We start from the raw sequence: 26,490 nt of genomic DNA, 5'->3' as shown, positions 1-26,490 counted from the left end.
CGTCACAGGACTGCTCCCTTTCAGAAGGATGAACAACATGGCTATTCAGTTCCTTCACATGGAATAAGTTGGTTAAGAAAGTGTCCAGTCACCGTTTTGAAATGGCTGTTGAATTGCATTTCCTTTATTTATGAACTTCACAGTAAGCTTTCGTGTGGCAGACCCAGAGCCCAGTCTACCAGAGCAATGGCTACTTCGACTGTCTTTTTCAGAGCTCACTCTATTTAAGACATCTTGGAGGCAGCCAACTGCTTTCACTGGGCACTATAAATTGGACTGCAGTTCCAGAGCTAAAGGTTCATTTGGTGCTTCAATTTTGAATGGGCTTTTGTCATGATTCCTCTTGGGAATATACGTAGCCTGGGGTTCTGACCCATGCATCAAACCAGGCAGAGTGAATGAAGAGGATGTGAAAGTTATATATTTACCATAAAGACAGATTATTTCATTCCAGTCTATCTTATATGACAACCCTCCTGTCCTCCTTCCATCTCATGGGATCTGAAAGACTGCCTTCCTTAATGCCTGGATCCAAAGTAACACACTTCATTCAGGCTTCTAAAAGCAGGTGCCAAGCAAGATCTGAGGTAGCTAAGGGGGGGGGGGGGTAGAGGGATTATGGGTAGGAAGATTTTTTAATGGGTTAGAGGCTGTAGCACACTCTGTGCCAGACTGGATCCAAGCAGTCACTCACTGACCCATGCATCATATTGAGTGGATTAGAATGAAAGAATCTATTGTTATGGTAAGTGCATAACTTTTGTTTATATTACAAGACAGACTGGTTAGATATTCCAGCTTTTATCTGACATGATGGACTGTTTTCATTTTATTTACTCTGAACCGTGATTCATAATGTGAAGTATTGCATTTCTGCAAATTTGGATGCCTTTCCTAATGCTTGTTATCTTTAGTAGCAAAGGCTGAGAGCAGTTGTATAATTCTGAGTGTTTGAGTATGTAAAGAAGTGTGTCTTACTTTAAGGTGGTGGTGGTGAGGTTATGAAGTTAACCTACATCTACCATGTTGAAATCATTTGTCCTGTTCACCCCAAGTCCATATCTTAGGAAGCTGTCACTTTTCCCCGCGCTGATCCAAAGCCCACATGTTGACAGAATACCCATGTGTCCTTGGCTGTAGTGGAAGGGTACTTTGTTGCAGCTGTCCTTCTCAATTAGATCTCCAACATGGACAGGTGATATGTTGCCAGGAGCATGTAATTCCAAGTTATTCCTTGTTTAGTAAAAGATAGATTTGTGCTGACAAGAGCTTAAGGCTCATTTGTATTTCTTTTACTTTTAATAAGGTAAGATAAGGTATACTTGTACCATCAGGTGCAGGTACTTAGGTGAAAGGCAGGTTTTGGAGCTAGATGTTAGCCATGTAGTGTAGGATGACAGCTGAAGAAGGAAGGTAATTTAGAAAGAAACTACTGTTATGAGAGTTTATAGCTTTCAAAAGTTTTTGTATACATCACGAATACTGCACACAGTGTTTTAACTGCAGCTAAAAGGCAACGTTTCCATTTATATATTTTTTTTCTTTTCTTTTAGCATGGATGGTGCAGATTTGTGCTTTGAGATCGTGAAGCGAGCTGACGCTGGTTTTGTCTACAGTGAAGCAGTAGCCAGGTGTGTATTTCCAGCATGCCACTTTTGCTACTGTTACTAATATGTCCTGACTGCTGTATAAAACTGCCTCATTTCATTTTCTTCAAAAGATACATGGATGCAACTTTCTTTTTTAATATTTTCCCCTGTTGCTTGCCATTCATCAGTCGTCTCTTGTCCAGTTGACCTACTCATTCCCTTATCACTGAGGGTGACAGTTGGACGAAAGGGGGCATTGATTTTATTTCTTTTGAGTAGATTTGAATTAAAAGCAGTGTAGTCCACATGCATGTTGCACACTCTTTTTACTTTAGTAGCTTAGATTTGGTCAGTAAAGGTATATGTTTAATTCTTAAACAGTTTACTGTAATCTGCCCAAAGCATCAGAGCCAACCCAATATCAAAGTTCACAATTTTTTTTCCAAGTTTCATAATTAAGCACATAATAATAATCTGATTGGGGATTTTTGAGGTATGTATACTTGCAACATACTGCCAGTTTGTATTGCTTCATTTCAGTTTTCATTAAAAGGGGAAACTTTATGCTTATCTGAGTTCCCCTCTATTTTTTTTTTTGGCCATTCCTGTACATTAAGGCTGTAACTTCCTGAATTTGGGGTTCCTAATGTGTTATATTTTTTCTGTTATCATTGTTTTTACTATTAGTAAAATGAAGTGTGAACCATTGCCACAGGGAGTTTATTGGGTTTCCCAAGCCTATTAAAGTAAAACTCTTCCTGTTCCACGTATTGCTCATACCTAGGTGTTTGTCCTATCAAAAGTAAAGTTCTGTTTTTTGTTTTGTTTTTTTTTTTATACTTATTTAGTTTGATGCAATCCCTAAAAATGTGTTGCCAACTCCTTTTTCATTTTCATGACATCTCCAGAAAGAATTCACAGCTTCTGTAAATATCTTATGGATTCTAACCAGAGTATAAAAATATTTATGTAAGTCTTTTCACCCAAATAATCTAAATTTCCTGACGTAGGTAGTCTTTGTTTTTTTTTTTCTTTAATGAGAAACATCTTTATTAAATTATCACTTATGAAAACAAGCCATATTGACATAATCTTAGATGTTATGTAGTCCTATCTCGCCTTCATTCTTACCCGTGGGTTCGGAGCCGAATATCGGCTCCGACTCGGCCAAACTTTTCTAGCTCGAAGTCTTCTATTGGCTGGGCTAAGCAGGTATCCCATGGTGCACTTCTCCATATTCTCAGATCTCGTTTGCTGCTCGTGTAGCTCGGACGTGGTCTCGTTCTTGGCTGTGGCTAAGTACCTTTTTCTTGTCTTTGAGAAAAAATTTGTTCATAAACGAAAAGCTATTTTCATAGCTATTGTCTTTTAGTGTTGTTTTAGGTTTTTGGTAGTGTGCTTGTGTTTGTGGTATCCTGCTAACTGTTCCCTCAGGCTAGGCCCGTTTCAGTTAGAGGACCTAGTCCTTTTGTGCTGTATGTTCGTGCTAAACCATTTAAGTTAGAGGTTTGTTATCTGTTCCCTTACTTCGTGGTCATTAACCGTTTTAGTTAGAGATTTTTGACCTGGTTTGCCTCAGTGTGTGTGTACTGTTACAGTTCATAACTGTTTCCCGCATTTTTTGTGGTGTTGAGCGTCTGTGAGTTTCTTGTCAGACCATTTCTTGGGTTGTGCTGTTGGTGTTTGCTGTGAGAAATGTCCAAAGATTCCAAGGAGCACAAACCTTCGGGTTTCAAAAAGTGCTCTAAATGCAGGTACAAAATGTCCATCACCGATGGGCATTCTATTTGTGTCTGTTGCCTGGGAGCCATTAATCTGCAGGAGTCCTGCAGCTTTTGCCATGCGTTAGTCCCAGAGTGCTCCAAGAGAGAAAGAATAAGCTGATCTTAAAGGGACTCTCGAAACCCTCTTTCAAAGAGGCCTTGGATTCTTTTCCCAGTGCTAAGTCTAAGTCATCCAAGTCTAAAAAGAGATCTCCGGCTCCGTCAGCTTCATCGGAGCCTCCGGAGAAAATCACAAAACTAGCATCGACCTCCTCGGCTCCACTGTCCTCGGGGCCGCAGGAAGTGTTTGTGTAGATGGAACCGGCGTCGGCTCCAATTATATTGGAACCTCTTCCTAGCCAATCGCCCAGTCTCAGACAGTTTCTCCTGAGAGGAGATCTCGATCTCCCCCCTGTCCTCCAAATCCTCCAGGACCCTTTCGGATGTGGACGTTGATAGGGTGGTCCAGAGGCTCCTCCAGTCACCGGTTTTGGCGAAATTGTTTTCGGCTCTGGCCCAGTCGACTCCAGAGCCCGTCCTAACCCCTTCTTCGATCATTCCTCCTCCGAGCGCATCTCTGTCTTCGGAGCCGGAGTGTCCCGCGCCGTGTGATGTTCCTAGGCCGGTTCCGATGGCCCCTCCAGCCCATCGGTACCGATATCGGCTCTGACCCTGTCGGCTCCGTCCTCGGGGTTCGGGACTCGGGACTCTTCAGTCGGGCCCGAGGGGGACATCTCGGGACATATTTCAGTTCTGAGCCTCCCTCTCGGTGCCTCGGCTCGGGGAACTCCAACTCCCGTCATGGTCTCGGATTCTGGCCGGTCCTCGGAATCGGGGGGGGGGCCTGCCTTCGAAGCCATGCGGACTGCACTGGCCAGATCGTCAGCTACATCAGGCGGGTCGGTCACTCTGTCCCCCACCACTCCGGTGAGAGCCTCTGATCACCACCTATCCATGGACAGCAGAGCACCAAGGCCTAGGGATACCCCCACGAGTGGTCCCCAACTTTCTGAGGGCCCTTCAGAGTTCATGCCTGAGGAGCCCCCTAGAAAGAAAACATCCAAGAGGAAGCACATAGACTCCCAGGATGAGTCTCTCACCTCTGATACTGACCTCGAGGAATCGGAGGGGTCCCCCAAGTCATCCTCTGATGATGTTTCCTTCTCCGACATCCTGGAGATACTGAAACAAAGAAGTGACCGGCCATCCAAAGCACGCTCCAAGGAGGAGTCTGTCTTCTTTAAGGCCTTTGGTGCTCAGCCCTCCGCCTCCTGGGTGTCCCCCACCCTTCGACGAGCTCCTAGATTTGATTTGTCAAAGGGTGTGGGAAAACCCTGATTCTGTGGAGCCCATACCCAGGCGTCCCAACAAGTTTCTTTCTGCTCCCCTGGGTAAGGAATTTCTGTCAAAGAAGTCCCTGTAGATGCCATGGTGGTGGTGGCGGCCACTCAGAAGGAAGTAGCAGAGACCTCTTCCTCCATCCATCCTACTAACAAGGAGTCTAGGACCATGGACCAGTACGGGAAGCGTACCCTCTTGTCAGCAACCTTTACCTTACGACCGCTGAACTGTCTCATTTCACTCTGCTCCAGAGAGATCTCCTCAAGGAGTTAGGAGATACTCTTGCAGGTAACGTCCCTGAGGCGATGGCCCAGAACGTTAACGCCCAGGTGTCTACCCTCAATTCCATTGTCAACTCCTCCATGCGGCTCATTTCGTATGCAGCCGAGGGAGCGAGTAGGGCAGCAAGCTCAGGAGTCGCCCTTAGAAGGCAAGCCTGGCTGCGCCTTTGTCACTTCGCGGAGGCCTTCAAGTCTTCCTTCACTGACACCCCCTTTGATGGTGATGCTTTGTTCGGAACCAAAGTGAAAGACACCCTCACCAGGTGTGAGCACGAGGGAAAGACCCTGTCTGCCATAGAGGTCCATTTTTCCCTTCCTTCTAGGTCTTACCCCAAGGCCCACGGGGTGGGAAGATGTGGTTCAAAAAATCACAGAGGTTTTTTCCTGCCACACAAGGTGAGTCCCCCTCTAGCGGCAGAGGAGGGGTAGGTTATTCAGGGAGATGCTGCCCTAGAGGCAGAGGGGGCCCCCGCAATTCAGGAGACCGCGATTCCTTTCATGGCTCTCCCTACTCTCGTTCCTGAGGGAGTGCCCGGCTGTGCTTATCCGGAGCCAGTCGGGGGTCGAATTTCGTTATATCCGGAAGCCTGGAAAAGCATCACCCAGGACCGATGGGTATTACGAATAATTTCCGGAGGTTATCTCATTCCGTTTACGTCAGACCCCCCCCCTTCAATCAGAAAAATCCCAGATGTTCCACCCAGTCAAAGGGATCAAGCAGCCTCAGAGGTTTCAAAGCTGCTAGGAAAAGGAGCCATCCAGCGTGTCCCCTCAGACCAAATCGGATTAGGGACTTACTCAAGATTCTTTTTGGTGCCGAAAAGAACAGGGGACCTGAGACCCATATTAGATGTCAGCCAACTGAGCAACTATGTACAGAAGTCCAAGTTCCGTATGGTCACACTACAATCCATTCTCCCATTGTTGGGAGAGGAGGTATGGGTGTGCTCCATCGACCTCAAGGATGCTTACTACCATGTCAAAATGGACAGGGCATCCAGGAGTCACCTACGCTTCTGGCTGGGAGCCAGTCATTTCCAGTTTCGAGACCTGCCCTTTGGTCTCACCACAGCCCCCAGGGTGTTCACCAAGTGTATGGCGGTGGTGACTGCTCACTTGAGACAGCAGGGATTCCAAGTGTTTCCGTATCTGGATGACTGGCTCCTTACCGCCCCCACCAGGCATCAACTTGTCCAAACCAGGGATGCTACCATCACTCTATGTCGACAGTTGGGCAATATACTAAATTAGGAAAAATCTGCTTTGTTGCCGTTGCAACATGTCACTTTTATAGGCGCAGAATTAGACACCATTCGAATGCGAGCATTTTTACCGCAGGAAAGGATCAGAATCTTACAACAACAGATACACACCCTGATGCCCCTGAGGAAAGCGAAGGCAAGATGGGTTCTTCAACTCCTGGGGACCATGGCAGCAACAATTATGTTGGTCCCTCTAGCGAGATTGCACATGAGACTTCTTCAATGGCTCCTCTTTGTTCAATGGTCTCTCCAAAAATTTCCACTTTCTCACCCCATTTTGCTCACGGACAGATGCAAACAGGATCTCAGTTGGTGGCTTTGCACCAACAATTTGGATGGGGGGAAGGCCCTTCGTTCCACCTATCCTGGTTACTACAGTGACCACGGACGCCTCCCAGATGGGGTGGGGGGGGCATTATCTTGGCAGGACAGTCCAAGGCACATGGCAAGATCACGAGATACATTTGCATATCAACGTCCTAGAGATGAGAGCAGTGCTACTTACGTTGCAGGCACTTCAGAGCTTTCTACCTCTAGGGACGATTGCAATACACTCGGACAACATGTCAGTAGTGTGGTATCTAAACAAGCACAGTAGTGTGGTATCCAAACATGTCAGTAGTGTGGTATCTAAACAAGCAAGGGGGAGCCAGGTCTTACCCCCTGTGCAGAGAGGCCATGCGAGTGTGGCAGTGGGCAGTATCTTCCCAACGGTTTCTGGTGGCAACGCACATTCCGGGGAAGTCCAACGTGATTGCAGACAGGCTAAGCAGAGCTATTCTGATGCCTTACGAGTGGTCCCTGAATCGTCTAGTTGCATAACGAATCTTCAGCAGATGGGGTCAGCCTTGCTGCAACCTTTTTGCCAGCCCCCTCAATGCCAAATGCAGCAGCTACTTCACGCTGATCCCCCCACAGGGGGAGTTGCCCAGGGATGCTCTAGTTCACGATTGGCCCTCCGGTCTGCTTTATGCTTTCCCTCCATTTCCCTTGCTGTCAAAAGTGATTCAGAAAGTGTAATCCTTGGGAAGCAGAATGATTCTGATTGCTCCACACTGGCCTCATCAAGTCTGGTTCCACTTTCTCCAACCATACATTGTGGACACTCCTTGGATTCTGGACCCTCAACCAGATTTAGTGACACACATGTCGGGACAGTTCCACCCCTCTCTGATGACCCTCTGGTTAACAGTCTGGCTACTCCACTTCCATCGTTAGTTAGGCTTCATAATTTTTCACCGGAAGTGGTTCACATTTTGTCTTCCTCTCATAAGCCATCTACTAGGAAGATTTATTCTAGCAAATCGAAGAGGTTTTCTATTTGGGCCCATACCCAAGGAATTGATCCTTACACAGCTCCAATTGCTTCAGTCTTGGAGTTTTTGTCTATGCTTTTCCATCAGAGTTCCGCATCAGCTACCTTCAAAGTTCAGTTGGCAGCGATCTCTAATTTTCATGTTGCTAATGAGCCTAGTCTCATGGCTCATAGACTCTGCAAGGCTTTCCTGAAGGGTACTCTGTTACTCCATCCTCTAGTCTCCGAACCTATCATGCCCTGGGATCTCAATTTTGTTCTACAAGCCCTTACTTCACCACCTTTCGAGCCTGCAGCTACCTGTGACTTGAAATTGTTGACCTGGAAAACAGCCTTCTTAACAGCAATCACTTCAGCAAGGCGAGTTTCAGAAATTCGAGCTCTTTCTATCAAACCTCTATACTTAATCTTCCACAAGGACAGGGTTTCTCTTAGACCAAACCCTTCTTTCCTTCCTAAAGTGGCTTCCGTATCTAATCTTAATCAATCCATTGAGTTGCCTGTATTCTTTCCTCATTTTTCCAACAAGGCAGAATTTAAATTTCATCAATCGGATGTACACAGACAGTTACGTTTCTATCTGCACTGAACAAAAGATATCCGGAAGTCTGATCAACTGTTTGTCTCCTTTTCGGATAACAAAATTGGGTCCCCTGCCTCCAAGATCACCTTATCCAGATGGATATCTAGTTGCATCTCTTTCGCCTACCACGCAGGAGGAAAAGATCTGCCATTTCTGGTCAAGGCTCACTCTACTCGGGCTGTTTCTACATCTACAGCCTATCAAGCCAGATTGTCAATGAATAATATATGTGCTGCAACTACTTGGGCTTCTCCTCACACATTTGTTTCTCATTACAAATTGGACATGGTATCTAGGGGCAGGTCATCCTTTGGTTCCACAGTACTCAGGAGTATTTTCCTATGAGCCACCCAGGATGTAGGTGCTAGGGACGCTGTCCCACGGGTAAGAATGTAGGCGAGATAGGACTACATAACATCAAGAAGTTATGTACTCACCATAACGTTCGATGTATGTAGTCCATCTCGCCTCACATTCTTACTTACATCTGGAGGTTAGGTTTCTATCCGCAGAGTTCCCTTTACTTTTAGCTTATTCTTTTTACGTGGATGTTGTGTATGCATGGGGTATGAATGTGTATTGCAGCAAACTACATCTGGGGATATAGAGCAGTGCACCATGGGATACCTGCTTAGCCCAGCCAATAGAAGAGTTCGAGCTAGAAAAGTTTGGCCAAGTCGAAGCCGATATTCGGCTCCGAACACACAGGTAAGAATGTGAGGCGAGATGGACTACATACATCGAACGTTATGGTGAGTACATAACTTCTTGTTGCAAGCATTATACATTACAAACCATGTTGACATCATTTTAGTTGCAGATATTATACATCATTTACAATCTCCCCAATCATTGCAAGTTAAATATTTCATAGCTAATTCAAATCCTGCCTTCTTTTAAACCTCATTCCTCCCTTGTATGTATTGTTCCCACAATTTCCATTTTCTTTTGTAATTTCTCCTCCCCTTTTCTAAAGATCCCAATTCCAGTTGTTTTTTCTGTTACTATATTCACTACTTCTAGTACAGTTAGTTTAGACTTAGATTTCCAGTTTCTAGTAATTGCTTTTTTTTGGCAACCACCATAATTAGACTCAGCAAGGCTTTACTATGTCTAGGTAGTTCAGATTCTGTACCATAGCTCAGAAAAATCATTTCCATGGATACACCAATTTGCTCACCCAGTATCTCTGATAGAGTAGTCTGCAGGGAATCTTGAAAGTCTGTCAACTCATTACACTCCTAGAAGATATGTTCCCAATTATTATTATATTTTTTTTATTATTATTTAGTTGACATTTGTTGTCTGGGTTAGTCCAACTGAGCAAAAGCCCTTTTTCAGTGGAGGCCTAGGGAGAAAAGCTCCACAATTAGTACAAACAAATAGTATAACAAATCCAAAGTATATAAGCAAATCGCATAACAAATCCAAAGTGCGCACACAAATAGTATAAACAAATCCTAAGTGGAAACATTTGTACATCAGAAGTTATATACACGCATATGCCACGGCAGTTTGAGTGGTACAGTAGCAAATACAAGAATCTGATTGTAAAACAAATTCAGGGTGTAATCCTTTGTACATTACTAGTTGTATACAAGCATATACCATGGCACTTCGAGTGGCACAGTGGCAAATATATGTGCCTAGTGGTACCAGAAGTTGTAGTTATAGCTCAATTAAGATAAATTTTTTTCAGTATTTAGAAAAGAGGAGTAAGTGGATAGGTGAGAAGAGACCAGAAAGTAGAAGCTGAAGTTATTATAATAGTAGGAGTAGGGTTTTGAATTTCAAGGCGAAAAGTGGACATGACAGGAAGAGAAGAGGATAGGTGTGAGGAAGGATGGAGGGGACTAGGAGTCTGTCCTGGTAGGTGGGTAGAGTGACAGAACCAAGTACCATTTAGAAGGTTTTTGAGAGCAGTCTGGAAAATCTGGGTGAGTAATGTTTCTGATGTGTAGTGGAAGTTTGTTCCAAGCTTGGACAGGAGATTAGCTATACAAGTTTTGACCAATTTTGCTTTTAGGTTTGGAGATAGGAGGTTTTGCTCAGAACTTCTGAGAGATCTAGGTGGGTATAGTAGGAGACTAGCAAGGTCAGGTCAGGGCAAGAGGAGAGCTGGTACAAAACAGAATGTATGATCTGAATCTGAGAGAGAAGTTGGTGGGGAAATTCTAACCAGTGTAGGCTTTTGAGGGCAACGCAGTGGCTAGACTGTTTTACCTGCTGCGAATCAAGCAGTTTTGTTGTAAGTAGATTCTAGTTTATTGTTGGGAAAAAGGAGGGGACTATGATAACTTGTTAGAAGCCAAGGAATGTTTATGGCAGCTAAGACTTAATGCAAGTTGCATACCTGGCATTAATGGACACATTTCTATTTCCAGTATTTTAAAACAAAGATCCTACTGTATTTAATCACTGTTTTATTATATTATTAATATCTTCTTTCTGAGTCTCTAAATCTAGTTGGTTGCAATATTAAAACATTTATAATTGTATTTACATGATATTTTACAAATATATATATATATTTATGCTTATTTATATTTTGATTCTAATACAATACATTTATTAGTGTTTAAACTATTTTAAATAAGAGTACAATAATAATAATTTTTTATGAAGTATTTTTTCACTATACTATTGATTCTTTTTAATTTTCAATTTTCAACATTATATTAAGATAACTATGAAATTATTGATTTTAGAAAATGTGTTTTTTTACAATTCAAACACTGTGCCAAGTTAACAATAGTCTAAATGTAAATGTATATATATGTCTTTAAAACTATTATTAACTCATAATCAACTAATTTGTAGGCGTTGTGTAATAGTGATGACATCTATATATTGGTAGTAGGCTGTATAATGCATTAGTACTCTGAAGATGCCCAGAAGTGATTCAGGGTGAAAGCGCTAAGTACTTTTATGTTTTAGAACCTTGTATTTCATTCGTCTTTTTCTATTGGATTATTTTGGTGTGTGGTGAATAAAATTTATTCCAGCGACCTCAGAAGAGCCTTTTTGACATGTTTTACTGGTTTATATAGTTCGTAGATTCTAGTTTAGACAGGAGAGTGGATTTTAGGTTTGTGAGGATTTGAGAGCCACAGAAGAGGCTTGGAAAGAGGTAAGCATGGGATTGTGAGATTTTCGAACTAGTGGTGAGAAACTTTTTATTGTGTTACAGAAGTCCAAGTTTTTTTATGTTATTTTAATGTTATAGGTGATATGTAGATAAAATTTGAGTTGGTCATCTATGCTGACCCCAGAAGCTTGGTGTGAGAGACTACCAAGATAGGTATATTGTTAGGGAAGAGATAGAGAAGGAAGGTTTAAGATGGTTCAGGGTTTTGTGGGTGAAAAGCAGGAGTTTAGTTTTTTTTGGGTTAAGAATCATCTGATTCTGAGTGAGCCAGTTTTTGATTGATAGGACGGATTTTTTGCTTGAGGATATTTAGGTCCAAGAAGGGAGTCAGCTATGGTAATGACTGTGGAATTGCCAGCATATTGCACGAGCGATGACTGAGGACAGGAAGTATGCAATTGATTAGTAAAAATGTTGAACAGAAGAGGGCCAAGTATAGACCCTTGGGGTGCTCCCATTTTGATAAGTAGGGCAGGTGATGTAGTATAGAGCCATCTGACAGACTGTTGATGATTTGAGAGGTAACTTGCAAACCAGGAGATGGTAGAAGGGGACAGATTAAGTTCAGAGAGTTTAGTAAAAAACAGAGGGTGTGGGGTACAGTGTCGAAGGCTTTAAAAAGGTCGACGAATAGGGTGGAAAGGAGTTTGTTATTGTCCCTAGCTTGGGATATGGCATTAATGAAGGATATGAGAGCAGTGGAGGTGCTGTGTTTTGTATGAAAGCCGGGGTGAGTAGGTTTTCTTGTAGGAGGCAGTGTAGGATTTGCTTATGGACACATTTCTCTAAGATTTTGGAATGAGGTGAAAGAATTGCTGTAGGTCTAAAGCTGTCAAGCTCTGAAGAGTTACCACCCTTATGAAAGGGTATGGTGTAAAATTTGTTCCAAATTGTGGGGACTTTGGATTCACTGAGTAAGTGGTTAAGGAGAATGGCGATGGGAAGTGCAAGTAGTGAGTTTGCAGCCTTATGGAGAAAGAATGGTGGGATATTGTCCTTGGAGGTAGAGCAGGGTTTTAGCTTGCTAAGCAGGGATTTTATATAGTTGGTAGATACAGTTTTCAGTGAGAAGGCCAGAGAAGAATTGGGGGGCATTGGTGGGTCTGGGGAGGTGATGACATTAGTACTGGAGTTTCATTGAGGTGATAGTTTGCTGATGGTTTCAATGAAGTATGTATTTGAACTTAGTTGCTGTTTCTAGAGGAGTATTGTTTGGGTTAAGACTGGGTGAAGAGGGGTTACTTGGGTGCAGAATTTGGTTGATGGAGTTCCAAAATTTCTTTGGGTTTGATGAGAGAGTAGGTTGTGGATTTCTTATCATTGGTGATATGTTTTTTGTTAGGTTGCATAGTTCTCTGTAGTATTGGAGGTGTTTGGGAAGTTTTGTTTTGGACTAGATTCTCCAAGCTTTATCTCTTTTAAGCATTAGAGTGCGAGTAGTTTGAGGAAGCCAGGTAGATATAAGAGATTTGACTCTAACTGTGCACAGGGTGATGATGGAGTTGAGAATGCTGAGAAATTTAAATTTAAGTACACCATTGTCAAGAGGTAAATGATAGAGGAAGGACCAGTTGTTTGATGAGTGATGGTTGTTGACGACGTCAGACTGGAAATTGGTGAGTTTGCGACAATCTATGGGGATAATGTCTGAGAACCTTAACTGGGCAATGATCACTGTGAAAGTCAGGGTGAGTTTCAGGTGAGTGTTATTTTTGTGGATTTGAGACAAGTATCCAATCCAGGATGGAAGAAGAGTTAGGTTTGCTAGTGTAAGTGGGGGTGGAGATGAGTTAGGAGAAACCATATAGATTTATGTGTGTACTAGTATTTTCAGAGGAAAAGGATAGCCAATTGATGTTTACGTCTCCCAAGTGGTCTCATTATGTGAGTGCTATGAAATCCAGGAGAGAGTATTCTCTAGTATGGGAATGTTATCCTCTTGAGGTTTGTAGATAGCAGTGATGGTGAAAGAGTTGTGTTCACTGATTTTGCAGCTGGCAAGTAGTAATTGTGCTGAAGATTCTATGGGAGTGGGTGTAACTAGAGAGGTTACAGTTAGATGATTATAAAACTTGGATCTTTACTTGTATCTCCCTACCTCCTGGACTTGCTCGGTGATGTGCATGACCTGAATTCTTCCATTTTTACGCAGTTCCACACTCTCAAATGGAGCTCTACAGTATTACTTGGAGACAAGAAGAAGGGCTCCACCACAAATGACACACTTGTGTCTGTACAACTTAGTCTCACCCCAGTATCAACCACAAAGCCTGTTCCACACACTCAAATGGAGGTCTACAGCACTACTTGGAGACAACAAGAAGATCCCCACCACAAATGACACACTCGTATCTGCACAACTTAGTCTCACCCCAGTCTCAACTGCAGATCCTGTAGGTCCATACCTGATGTGCTACCTATTAGAAAATTTTAAAGTATTCAGTCAAAGCACATCACCAAAGCAGCCTTTCCCTCTATTCCTAACTTTACCTCCCTCATTGCCTCCATTATATAGCAACATTTTCTTTAGTTTGTTCTCACTGTAGCTTTGCTCATGAATAGCAATATACCTGTGCTTAATTTGATACTACAGCCAGTCATTAGTATTTCCCTTCAAATTTTGTAAAGTGGCTTGACTTACCTTCCAATTTTCAAGTCTAGTTGCACATTTTAATGATTGTTTTTCTTAGGTGCATACTCTAGGTTTGGGTCATCCTGCTCCATTCCCACCCACCCCCACATCAATTGCTTTTATATTCATCCCCCTATACACCCCCTCATCCTACCATCCTACTTCCTCCTCAATTTAACCAACCACATTTAACCCCTCCTCACTTCCCCCTTCCCACCACTAATTTTTTGCCAGTTTTCCACAGCTCCTCCCCATTCTTTCTTATCCACCCTTTCCCACACACGCTCCCTAGGCCCTATCCAAATACTTTTTTCTCCACCCCCTTCATTACTTCTTCCCAGTACCATGCTCCCTACTCTAGTCTTATCCTTCCTTATTCCACTTCTCTCTAATCTCACCTCTTACCACTTCTATCTCACTCTGCAACCCAACAACCCAACCTCTTCCCATCTCACACTACTGAATGATGGTCACTATTCTACTCCAATACCCCCCTCACTTTTCAACACCTCTGACTTCACTCTTCCCAGAATTAAATTGCTTCCGAAGATCTGTCCTTATAACAACTCCAAACTAAGGCTTTTCTTACATTACCGTAACAAACCTACTATTCCCTCCATACCCAATGCTCTTTTACTGTCAAGGGACATTCACCCTAACCCTGGCCCTGATCTTATCCCGCCTACTCTCACAACAGATTCACAACCACTCCCGCATCCACCTAATCTAACTTCCAAACGTATCTCCTTATACTCTATCAACATTCACAGCATTGTTAACACGGTTACAGAATACCACACCTGGATAGCCCAATACTCCCCCCATATAGTGGCCCTTTGTGAAACATGGCTCAAACCACATATTGCCGACAATGCATTTCTCCCTCCTGGCTGCAATATACTATGCCTAGAGCATACACCTAAAAAAGGAGGTGGTGTAGCTATTATGTACTTAGACAATCTCACAGTATCTCCCCTTACCAACCCTCCCCCATCTTTTCACCCAGCCAAACTCATTATTGCCAACTGCATACTCAATGCCCATAAAACTCTAACCATAGTTGCAATCTACATACCTCCTGAAGAAAATATACCCTTATTAGAACAGATCCTCTGCTGGCTGTCTAATAACATGCATACTGAAACCATTATACTAGGAGATCTCAACATCAATTGGCAAATCCTCAACTCTAATTCCACCACCTGCAGCATCAATCTGTATGGATACACTCAACTAATGACCTCTCCCACCTATCACAGACAATCTACCAGCACCCATTCCATATTTGACTGGATTATCATATCTCACCCCTCCCTCTAACACCACCCTGAATCCCTTCCTGACTCCATAAGTGATCACTCTCTCATACATGTGCTAAGACACCCTCTTCTCTCCAGACCACACAAAGTCATAGAAGGTCGTAATCTATCTAAAGTCAACCCCACAACCTTTAGCAACACTCTCCTCTATATACCAGTCAGTCTTCTCAAACTTACCTCTAGATGATGCTGTCCTAAAATGTAACTCCATCTTTCTCAACACCTTAAACTCTCTTGCTCCTCTCAGAACCATAAGCATTAACTCTTGTTGCTGTCGTTGGCTCACACAAAACTGCTCGAACTGTAATCCATAACAGAGATTCTGCCTGGAAACTTTGGCGTAGAACTAATTCTCACTCTATCAAAAATATAGAGAATTCCGTAACGGCTAAAAAGCATCTCTATACTGACAAAAAGAACTTCTAGCACACACCTCCATCCACTGCATCCAGAAACCCTAGACAATTTTGGCAAACTATGAACCACATTCTCCATCCTGGTAATCCCTCTTCTCCCAGCCCCTGTCTCAACAAACCCCCCCCTAGAAACTGCATCCATTTTTAACTCTTACTTCGACACCATTAGAAAACTATTGCAGTCCTCAAACCAGCCCAACCCCTCACCTCTTACTACTCCCTCACTCCAACAAACTTTATTTTCACTAAATCCTATTCCTACTAGCTACATCAAAAAAGCTTCTTCTAAACCTTAAACCATGTGTCCATCTGCAGACAACCTGCCTTCTTTCCTCGAGGTGGCTGCTAACTTCATAGCATATCCTGTCTCAAGTCTCATAAATCTCTGTATTTAGAATCCATAGATGTTCTTCGTGTTTCACTGTTGCAGTCATCACACTTGGATTATCTGCCTGCAGGTAGCCCTCAGTCGGCCCAAATACCAGAGACTTAGTATTTCTGCGTCGGTTGCTGTCGCTCCAGGACTGACGTCAGGTCATCAGGGGGTATAAAAACAGGCAGCCAATGCCATTACATTAGTCTTTCTTGCTGAGGAGCCCGAAGCAGAAGCAGTTCTCACGAGTGCCGGTTGGCCGCTACCTGAGTTTTCGTTTACGAATTGAATCATCCTGAAGTCTTCTAAAGCTAAGTACCCTGTTGGGGATCCTTTTTTCTTGCTCTAACCGATGTCAGAAAAAGTTAACAATTGTCTTGCCTGTGGAAAGCAAATACCACACCGAGATTTTCATTCTAAATGCATCACCTGTTTAGGCCCAGACCACAAAGTACTTCACTGTTGGTTTTGTGCCTCGTTCAATGGCCGAATCATTTGTCATCGGGCCCTTGTTGTTGCTAAGTACTTTCATTCCTGATCTCCATATTCCAAAATGGTTTCGGTAAGCCATCCGACTACCGATATTCTGAAAAAAAATGGAAGGATAAAGACAGAGACAGACCGCACAGGTCCAAAGCTGCCAACAACGCTTCCATTAAGCTAGTCGCAAGTTCTCCGGTACTCAGTGAGGCGCTTTCGCAAACCCTGATGCCCGCTTCAGTGGAATCGCAGGCCTCTACCGAGACCTGTTCAATGTCCTGTATGCAGCGAGACTATTCTTCAACCATGGAACATGCGGATGTCTCTACCTTAGATGGGTCTGGAGCTGCTGAGCAGACACCGGCTTCTGAGGAAGTTCTTCGCACTACCAATGTTTGACACAAACCGACAACTTCAGTTCTGTCTAAAACTACCAAGTTTCTAAGGCCAAGGGTACGTGCGACACCTAGAAAACCGATGACCAAAGTGCATGCACCTGCTCCCTTGCCACAACATAAAATCCTTAGAATGGCAGAAGACCTTATTATGCTGATTAGGGGAAGTCAGTCTTCCCCTGCTAAGAGAAAAAGAGATCAGTCCCCAGCAGCTTTAATAAACCAAGACTCAGACGATTCCGAGGTTTCTGACTATGAAGACATGCCCTTATCTGCTTATGAAGATTCAGATGGAGAGAACTCCATTCCCTCTGCTTCTCCTCAGTCCAAAAAGAGACTCAGAGAATTCCTAGACTTGCCACAACGTAGGCCTTTAGCAATACCCCAGTCCTGGAAGTTGTGGATGATGTCTTTATGGAATCCAGTCTTACTCCTGATACTTTACCCCCTGCTCCTAGGAAACCAGATAAGGTACTACAGAGCACCTGACTCTCATAAAAACTACTGCTGAGCCAGAGATAATTTCCCAGGGGCCTAAAGGTATCAAGGCAACTACAGCTAAGAATCCCACCCCTTCGGACAGAAATTCCAGAGCTTTGGACAGATGGAGTAAGAAAGTATGTACTTCTGCAACTCTTGCCATTAAGGTTTAAATTGTCAGTTTCACATGCTGAAATATCAGCAACATGTTATGGAACTTATTAAACAAAAAATAGCTACCTTTACAGACTGTGCAGAAAATAAAGAATTGCAGGAACTTATGCATTCTGCAAGCCAAGTCAGAAAGCGTTGCAGTGTGGCTTTGATGCCCTAGAAGCATCTTGCAGGGCAGCAGTCACTGGTTCTGTACTGAGAAGACATGCTTGGCTTAAGGTGCAGACCTTGCCAGACCATGTCAAATTAAAGTTGTTAGATGCTCCTTTGAACAAGGACAAATCTGTTTGACACCATAGCAGAACAGGTTCTTAAAAAGATGGAAGAAAAAGCTAAATCTATGCAGACATTTAAAGAATTCTTACAAGTGCAGCCTCTTAGATTCAGTAGACGTTACCCCACGAAACACTGGTCCTTTCCAACCCCCTCCAGGCCATCTCAAACTAGACCCGGGAGAAACAGACCACCCAGACTAAAGTTTCAGGGTATGCAAAGATCCAAGCAATGGAGTGCCCCCACCCCCAAAGCAGGGGGTGCCAAGCCACCTCCCTACGGTAAGACCTCACAATGACTTCTCTACTCCACTCCCCACCTCTGCCCAGCTGCTTGTTCCCCTAGGAGGAAAACTTGCCCTTCATGTAAAAAACTGGATGTCCTTCACCAAAGACCAATGGGTCCTCAACATTGTATCCCAGGGGTACAAATTCTACTTCCACTCACTGACAACCCCAAAAGGGTTCCCAGACCTTCCTCCAAACCAGTGGGCAGAGGCACAAAACCAAGTTCAATCCCTGCTCTCTGTAAGGGCAATTCAACCTGTTCCTGCAGAACAGATGGGTCAAGGATTCTATTCCAGACTTTTCCTGGTACCCAGAAAAGAGGGCACTTGGTGCCTAATCCTAGATCTTTCAATTCTCAACACCTTCCTGGTGGTACCAAAATTCAAAATGCTCACCCTGCAGCAGCTTCTTCCTATGCTAGCCAAACATGCCTGGTTAGTCACCCTAGACTTAAAAGAAGCCTTATCTGCTCATCCCTATAAGGGAGTCTTACAGGAAATGTCTTCGCTTCAGGGCAGGATCTATGCATTATCAGTTCTCTGCACTTCCCTTTGGCTTATCCATTGCTCCCAGAGTATTCATAAAATGCCTGGCTCCAGCCATTGCTTACTGCAGACAGAGAAATATTCAAATTTACCCGCACTTGGATGACTGCCTGATTCAGGCAGACAGTCAGGAAATGCTGTTGCAGCACCTGACATTTGTAAAAAACCTTCTAACCTCCCTGGGGTACACCATCAATGAAAAGAAATCAAAACTAGTCCCCAGTCAAAAGATTGTAGTCCTAGGAGCAAGCTTGGACACGACATCCCAGATGGCATTCCTCACTCCAGAAAAACAAGCCTATCTGACGGACTATTTTACTCGAATGGCCACCAGAACCCAGCTATCCACAAGGAAAATCCTGCAGGCGCAAGGGTTAATGGCCTCTTGCATCCTACTAATTCCATATGCCAGACTGCATATGAGGAAACTTCAGTGGTACTTAAAAAGTCTTTGGTGCCAACATTCTCAGGACCTGGAAACCGTCATTCATATCATACCCTGTCTAAGGACAGAGTTTCTTTGGTGGGCAGCAGCATGCAACCACAAGAGACTGCCCTTTATTCAACCCCACGCCGCCCAGACCCTAACCACAGACACATCAGACTATGCCTGGGAGGCACACATGGACAGCAAGTGCATTCAAGACCACTGGAGCCCAAGTCAATTTCATCTGCACATCATCCAGAAAGAAATGCTATCTGTGCAGCATGCTCTGACAGCTTTCAGATCCCTACTCTCACCAGGACACCTGCTAATAAAAACAGACAGCACCACAGTTATGTGGTACATCAACAAGCAGGGGGGAACCCACTCTGCAGGCTAGCCATGGCCCTGTGGAACACGACCTTGGACATGCTGGTCCATCTGCAAGCTCAATTCCTGCCAGGCAAACAAAACTCACTGGCAGATGACTTAAGCAAAAATCTCCTAGACCCACATGAGTGGCAGTTAGAGCCCAGCACCTTCAACCTTTTGATTCAGAAATGGAGGATCCCAGAGGTGGATCTCTGTGTCCCCCTGCAATCACCAGCTCAGCAGAATTCTGCACCAGGACACCTCACAGCAGGGCCTGGAAAGTGGATGCCCCATCATTCCAGTGGGTAAACCTCTCAATTTATGCATTTTCCCCCCTCTGCATCTTCTCTCAAGAATATTACTCACAATAAGACAGGACAGACCAAGGGCAATCCTGATTGCCCTGGACTGGCCACGCCAGCACTGGTACCCACTACTGCGCAGCCTGTCACCACTGCCACCCTGGATCCTACCCCAGATCCCAACCCTCCTCACTCAGCAGGGGGGGCAGATCTTGGATCCGCAATTGCAAACCCTGAATCTTGCAGCCTGGCTTATTCCCTGAATTCCCCCCCAATGACCGGCCTAAGCAAGTGCTGGATGTCATTCTTGAAGCCAGAAGACCCAGTACAAGGAAATCCTATGCTGATAAGTGGAAAAGGTATTGTTCCTGGATTCAGTCTAAAGGAAAGGACACAGCACTGCCCTCCTTACCTCTAATCCTGGATTACCTAGCAGATCTACTCCACAGAGGTCTATCCTTCTCCATTAAGATCCATGCCTCTGCCATCTCGGCTCATTACAACACTGAGCCACCTGTCTTCTCTCACCCTCTCATCAAACAGTTCCTGAGAGGGGCAAACAACTTAAGGCCACCAAGGAGAGCACCCACCCCTGCTTGGGACCTTAACTTTGTACTGGAAAAATTCACGCCCCCCCCCCCCCCCTTTAGCCTGCAGCTTCAACAGAGTTAACATTCCTCTCTTAGAAAACATCCTTGCTTATGGCCATCACTTCAGCTAGAAGAGTGTCTGAGTTACAAGCACTTATGGCTGTGGAACCCTTCATTATTTTTCATGCTGACAGGGTCTCCCTCAGGACTAATCTTTCCTTTATGCCTAAAGTGGTGTCCAGTGTGGTTCTCAACCAGTCTATCCATTTGCCAACCTTCTTTCCTAATCCTCAAAATTAAGGGGAAAGGATTCTTCACTTCTTGGGCATGCACAGACAGCTCAGATTCTACCTTGATAGGACTAAGCCCTTCAGGAAATCTGACCAGTTACTAGTCAGTTTTGCACCTGGGGCAGAGGGCAAAGCCATTTCAAAACAAACTATTTCCAAATGCATAGCACACTGTATCCATTTCTGCTACAAGCACCATGGGAAACCAACCCCTCAGGAGGTCAGAACACATTCCACTTGGGCAACTTCTACCTCTATAGCATTCCTCAGGGGAGTCCCTACCAGGGACATTCTGGAAGCTGCTACCTGGAGTTCTGTACACACTTTCACCAAGCATTACCACCTGCCTATCTTTTCCAAATCCAGGGCAGGTTTTGCAACAGCAGTTCTGCAGAGCATACTAGCCAGCCCCAACTCTTCTTGACTGCCTCCACCTTTTCTTCAGCTTTGGGAATTTACCCAAGTGCGATGACTGCAACAGTGAAACACAAAGAACATAGTACAGTTGTGTACACTTACCATAAATGTAGATGTTCGAGTGTATTCTCTGTTGGAGTTCTGGTTTCCCATCCTCCAACTCCCTTGTCTCTCTCTCTCTCCCCTCTGTATGTCTATAACTCACCCCTTACAGGGCTTTTGGTGTTTACTTTTTACTGGTGGTGTTTTTCCCACCATAACTTAGCTCCCTATTTTGGGGGCTCCTGACATTTGGGGCAAGAAAAACTGATGTAATGTCATTGGCTGCCTGTTTTTATACCCCTGACAACCTGACGTCAGTCCTGGAGCAACAGCAACTGACGCAGAAATACTAAGTGTCTGGTATTCGGGCCGACTCATGGTTATCTCCAAGCAGATAACCCAAGTGTGATGACTGCAACAGTGAATACACTCGAACATCTACATTTATGGTAAGTGTACACAACTGTACTTTCCTGCTGTCTGGAAAAAAGTCTATACATTACCCATCCACAAAGCTGGAAACCATGTTGAACTGTTATCGACCTGTTGCCATACCATCTCGCCTCTCCAAAATTCTAGAACACTGCATTCATAAACAACTTATGGCATATCTTACCCAAGAAAACCTGTTCACCCGTACCCAACATGGCTTTCGCCCACACCACAGCACCACAACTGCTTTCATCTCCTTCACTAACACCATCTGTTATGCCAGAGGCAATAACAGATTTGTATCATGTCTCTTTCTCGACCTGTCCAAAGCATTTGACACTCTCGCACACTATCCTGCTGTCCAGACTTTCTCAACCTACCCTATCTTCAGCTACTGTCTCTTGATTTAACAGTTACCTCACTAACAGACAGCAGTCTGTCAGATGGCTCTCTGCTCTTTCTCCCCATTAAAATGGGCGTACCACAAAGATCATTTCTTGGTCCCCTTCCTTTTAATATGTTTGCTAACCAACTTTGTACTTCCTGTCCTCAGTCATCTCTCATTCAGTATGTGGATGACTCCATCTCTTCTGCTGATAACCTCTCTGGCCTACTATGCACAACACTAAACTCTTTCAACCCTGCAGAAACGTGGCTTATTAACAACCAGCTCATACTCAACCCTAAAAAGACAAAACTTCTACTCTTCCTTCCCGAATCCCTCTCTCACCTGAAGTCCTCATTTTCTATCTCTTCCCTCAATGATAGCCGTTACATGTGATACCCACACTAAGCTCCTTGGGGTGATCATTGATGATCAGCTTAAATTTGACCTTCATGTACTTCACAGTATAAAGGAAACCCACCACAAACTCAGTCTTCTCTTCAGAAACAGACACTTTCTAACATCTGACTCTAGAATCTCACTTGCTGCAGCTTACCTTCTTCCTAACCTCTTCTACAGATGTCAAATCATTACTAACCTACAGTCCTCACTTCTCTCTAAACTTGAAACCACCTATAATAACGTTGCTAGATTTGCTGCTGATCTTCTTCCCAAAACTCACCACTGCTTTGCCCTCAGGGCACTTGACTGGCTAGAGCTTCCTCACCACCTCTTGCTTTCTCATCTGCTTATAATCCACTCCCTCCTTTCCAAGCCATCATCCTGCCCTAATATCTCATCACTTGTCTCCTCTTACACTCCCCCTCGACTTCTTCGAAGCTCTGACCAATATTTCATACAGATGCATAAACCTAAAAATACATTAGGCCAGTCTCTGTACAGTTATCTCCCTGCTCTTTCATGGAGTGAGCTTTCCATAACCCTTAGAAACATCACTGCAGTCCATAAGTTCAAGAAAACTCTGAAAAAATGCCTTTCCAATTCTTGGATCTGTCTCTGTAATCACTCCAGCTGAACTTCTTCCCTACCCCCCTCCAGTATTTTTACTACCTTATTTCTGTTTATCTACCTCTTTCCTCCCACTAACACCTTTTTTTCCTTTAAACTATTTCTCTATCTCACCTCACTACTTCCACTTCTCTCCATAACCCAATTCTACTCTGTAATTACCTGCCCATCTGTGCCTTGGCTTATTACTTGCCTCTCATATATCAGAGTTATGACACCTCTGATTCATAATTCAAATTGATACTGAACCACTCAGCAGCCTACTAACAACAGTCCAAATGTTTGTACTACCAGGTCTCAGCAGTTTACCTGGTCCTAGTTCAATTGTATTTTCACTTGTTTGTATTAATCTGTAAATTATTTTATTTGTCTTTCTTGTATCGATAACACCCACCAGAAGTCTAGTTCTTTACTTAGATATCTTTATATTTGTTTAATTATTGTTTTTAATAACTTGTAATTTGTATTTTGATTTTTTGTATTTTTAATTAGATGTTAAATTTTGTTATGTGGAACTTTTCTCTCCGGACCTCCACTGAAAAAGGGCAGTTGCTCGGTTGGCTTAATCCTGATCAACAAATGTCAAATAAATAAATGATGGCAACACCACCACCCTTTTTCTTGATCCGGTCCAGGCATAGAATATTATAGCCTGGGGGTAGGAAGTCTTTGTCAGGAATGTGGGGTTTAAGCCACGTTTCAGTGAGAGTAAGGATATCTGGTGAATATTGGGCATTCCAGGTGTGAAATGCACTGACTTTAAGTAGGCGTCTGTGTTAATAGAGAATAGAGTTAATTGTTTTTTTGGGAGTATGAATATGTGGTGTAGTTGAGTTAATAAGTTTGTTATTGGAATGGAGAGGGTTGTGAGGTTCAAGGTTGGGATGTATTTCGCCTGACAGGAGAGGATTGGAGAGTGTAAGTGAAGAATTGTGGGGTTTGGAGGTAGTATTTTACTTTATTTTTGGGGGTGGAGATGGAGTAGTATGTGAGTTTAGTTTTGGGAAACTGGAGTTTTGTAGCAGGGGTAGGTGATGTAGTTGGAAATGAGTGTAAGGACTGTGATGGAGTTGAGGGGAAGATGGATGTAGGAGAACGATGAAGGGATGTTAGAGGAATGTGGTAGGAGAGGTTGTATAGGAGAGTGAGAGTGGCAATAGACTGGAGGGCAAATAATGTTCTGCCAAGAAGCATGGTAAGGAATAGGACAGAGTGGAGAGGAAAGAAGGATGAAGAGTAGGGTAGTGGAGAATACCAGAGTTAAGTTTGAGAGATTCTCTAAGCTTACTTGTACGTGAGTAGGCTATGTAAGGTGGTTGTCAGGGTTATCTTCAAGTTGAAATAAGGTACGTTCAAGTTGACAGAAGGGTAAGAGAGCAGTGTGTTAGAGGAGGTAGCAGTGAGTGGATAGAAGATCTTTCTTGTCCTTGGGAGATAGGAGTGGAGGTGTGGCTGCATTTAGCAAAACAAAAAAGTTCAGAAGGAAGTGAAGGAATGTTAATTACCTTTTTCTTCCCCATCACACCTCCAACATTTACAGTCTACCTAGGGTATGAAAATATCTATGTAAACATTTCCCAGCAAAAATCCTAAATCTTCTAGATTTTGTTGCATATTTGGGAGACAGACATATATCCCCCCATTGTTTCTTTGTGAATTGCTTATCCAGTCTCTCTTTCCAATCCTTTCTAACCCAGTTATCATGCAGTGTTTTATAGCTCTACTAATTATTCCTTTTTTAACAGCAGCTTCTGTTCTAGATTCTACTAATTCAGTGCTGGTCTTTTGTTTAGGACCCTCCTAGTTTTCTCTGACATCAGTCCTTGATAGGGAAGGCAATCTCTAAACTGCAATCCAAATAAATTATTGGCGTCTTCCCATTCCTTTACCTTTCCATCTCTAGTTGTTTGCTCCCAATACCTTGGTTCCTTTGCCAGTTTCTCCAATAAATTCCAGCTCCCTCTTGCCTATTGTCTGTATCCCTAAATGCAGTCATCCCTATTGGCAGAATCTCCTTTCTCCATTCCGGGGTTGGCTTAGTTCTTAGGATGCTTTCTGCTACTTTATAGATATAATACTCTGTGTGAATAGTATTATTCTCCTTAAAGATCTGCATCCAAAATCCCAGTCAGTCCTTATTTCTTGAGCTTCATCCCTGTTTCATCATCATCCCTTTCCAATATGAATTATAGATTTCTGCTTGTGCTATGTATAGGAGCCTTAACTGTGTAGCTCTAAAGTACCCCTTCAATCCGGGTAATCCCAATCTGCATTGTTCTATTGGAAAAATCATCTTCTCCCACTTGACTCTTGCTGTCTTCCTGAACTACCAGATAAAATCTTTCAGGTCTTTACTGCTATCCACAGCTTCTCCGGTTGATAAAAATATGACTGACTTGTGTATAAGACTAATATATCCATATAGCAGAGTTTACAGTTTCTTAGTTTTGTATTTATTATCTTTTGTTTAGCCTCTTCCCACATATCCTTAGCTGCCACATCAGAATAATTTTTAATCCATACTCCTAAGTACTTCATTTTATAATGTTCCCATAAATGTGATATTGCTAAACCAATTTGTGTGTGGGTGCATAATTTACTGCTACTGTCTTTGTTTTAGCTTCATTAATTTTGTATCCCCAAAAGATTTGACATTGTTGAAACTGACTGAAACTTCCTTTTCTGGTTTTATCAGGTATAAAATATCATCTGCAAATAGAGACTGCTTTTCTTGACTACCATACCAGTTATATCCTTGAATTTCTAAGCCCTTATTTTCTTTGCCTGTGGTTGTAAATTTAATGGAAATAAAGGGGAAAAAGGACACCCCTGCCTGGTTCCTCTGCTCAAGCAGAAATTATCAGGGAGGACCCCACCGAAGTGAGTAGCATTTGTTGGGGTTAAACATATCTGTGTTCTTCACTCTTCCGCTATTGTGGTCTTTAAATTTTCTTGCTGTCAGTTGATTTGCTTGGGAGTCATTGCTTTAAGCTGGCTAAATAATGCTCCATAGATACCCGTATGTCCTGCTTATCCTTTTGTGCTAGTGTCTGGTAGTCGAACGTCTGTTATTACTCAAATTAGTTCTGGTTTAACAATCTCCTTTGTTCTTTATTGTATTCCTGAAGTATTTGAAATCATCCTTTTTTATATTAATGTAGACCCCCCCCCCAGAAGTTGGTATCTGATCTTAAATTCATTTCAGTCTAGTTTGCCGTCCAGAAATTCTCAGCTGACTCCAAAACGAGACTTGATTTTTCTCTAGTCCACCATCAGTGTAGTAATATGGATGTGTAGTTAACTTTTGGTTAATCTTCCAATCAGTCATAATCAGTGACTAAAACAATATCATAATCAATGAGTATTGTCTAATATTGAAATACCCAGATTATTTTCCTCCTTAGAGAACTTACATAAGGCTTAGAGGTTATCAATTTTAAAGCCTGAGACCAAATATTCAGTTTCTGAACTAGTGGATCACCCACCCTCCCCCGATCAGTATCATTGCCTTCCACGTCACCTGGTAATTGTGATTTTGAATGGCGTATATT

At 43.3% G+C, this 26,490-nt stretch overlaps 1 protein-coding gene across 7 annotated transcripts in view; it reads left to right on the top strand.

The window, feature by feature from the left end:
• The window catches only part of CASK (calcium/calmodulin dependent serine protein kinase), a 4,132,188-nt gene that overhangs the window by 1,403,750 nt on the left and 2,701,948 nt on the right, over positions 1 to 26,490 (top strand). For all 7 annotated transcript variants that reach the window (XM_044072334.1, XM_044072332.1, XM_044072333.1 and 4 more), the window contains exon 4: positions 1,554 to 1,631. In XM_044072334.1, coding sequence (XP_043928269.1) covers positions 1,554 to 1,631 — 78 coding nt within the window. The remainder of the gene's footprint in view (positions 1 to 1,553; positions 1,632 to 26,490) is intronic.

This window comes from Protopterus annectens, chromosome 5.part0 (genome assembly GCF_019279795.1).
Source record: "Protopterus annectens isolate FY-2018-M chromosome 5.part0, PAN1.0, whole genome shotgun sequence".
NCBI lineage: Eukaryota > Metazoa > Chordata > Ceratodontiformes > Protopteridae > Protopterus > Protopterus annectens.
This window is presented reverse-complemented; position numbering and strand designations above follow the sequence as displayed.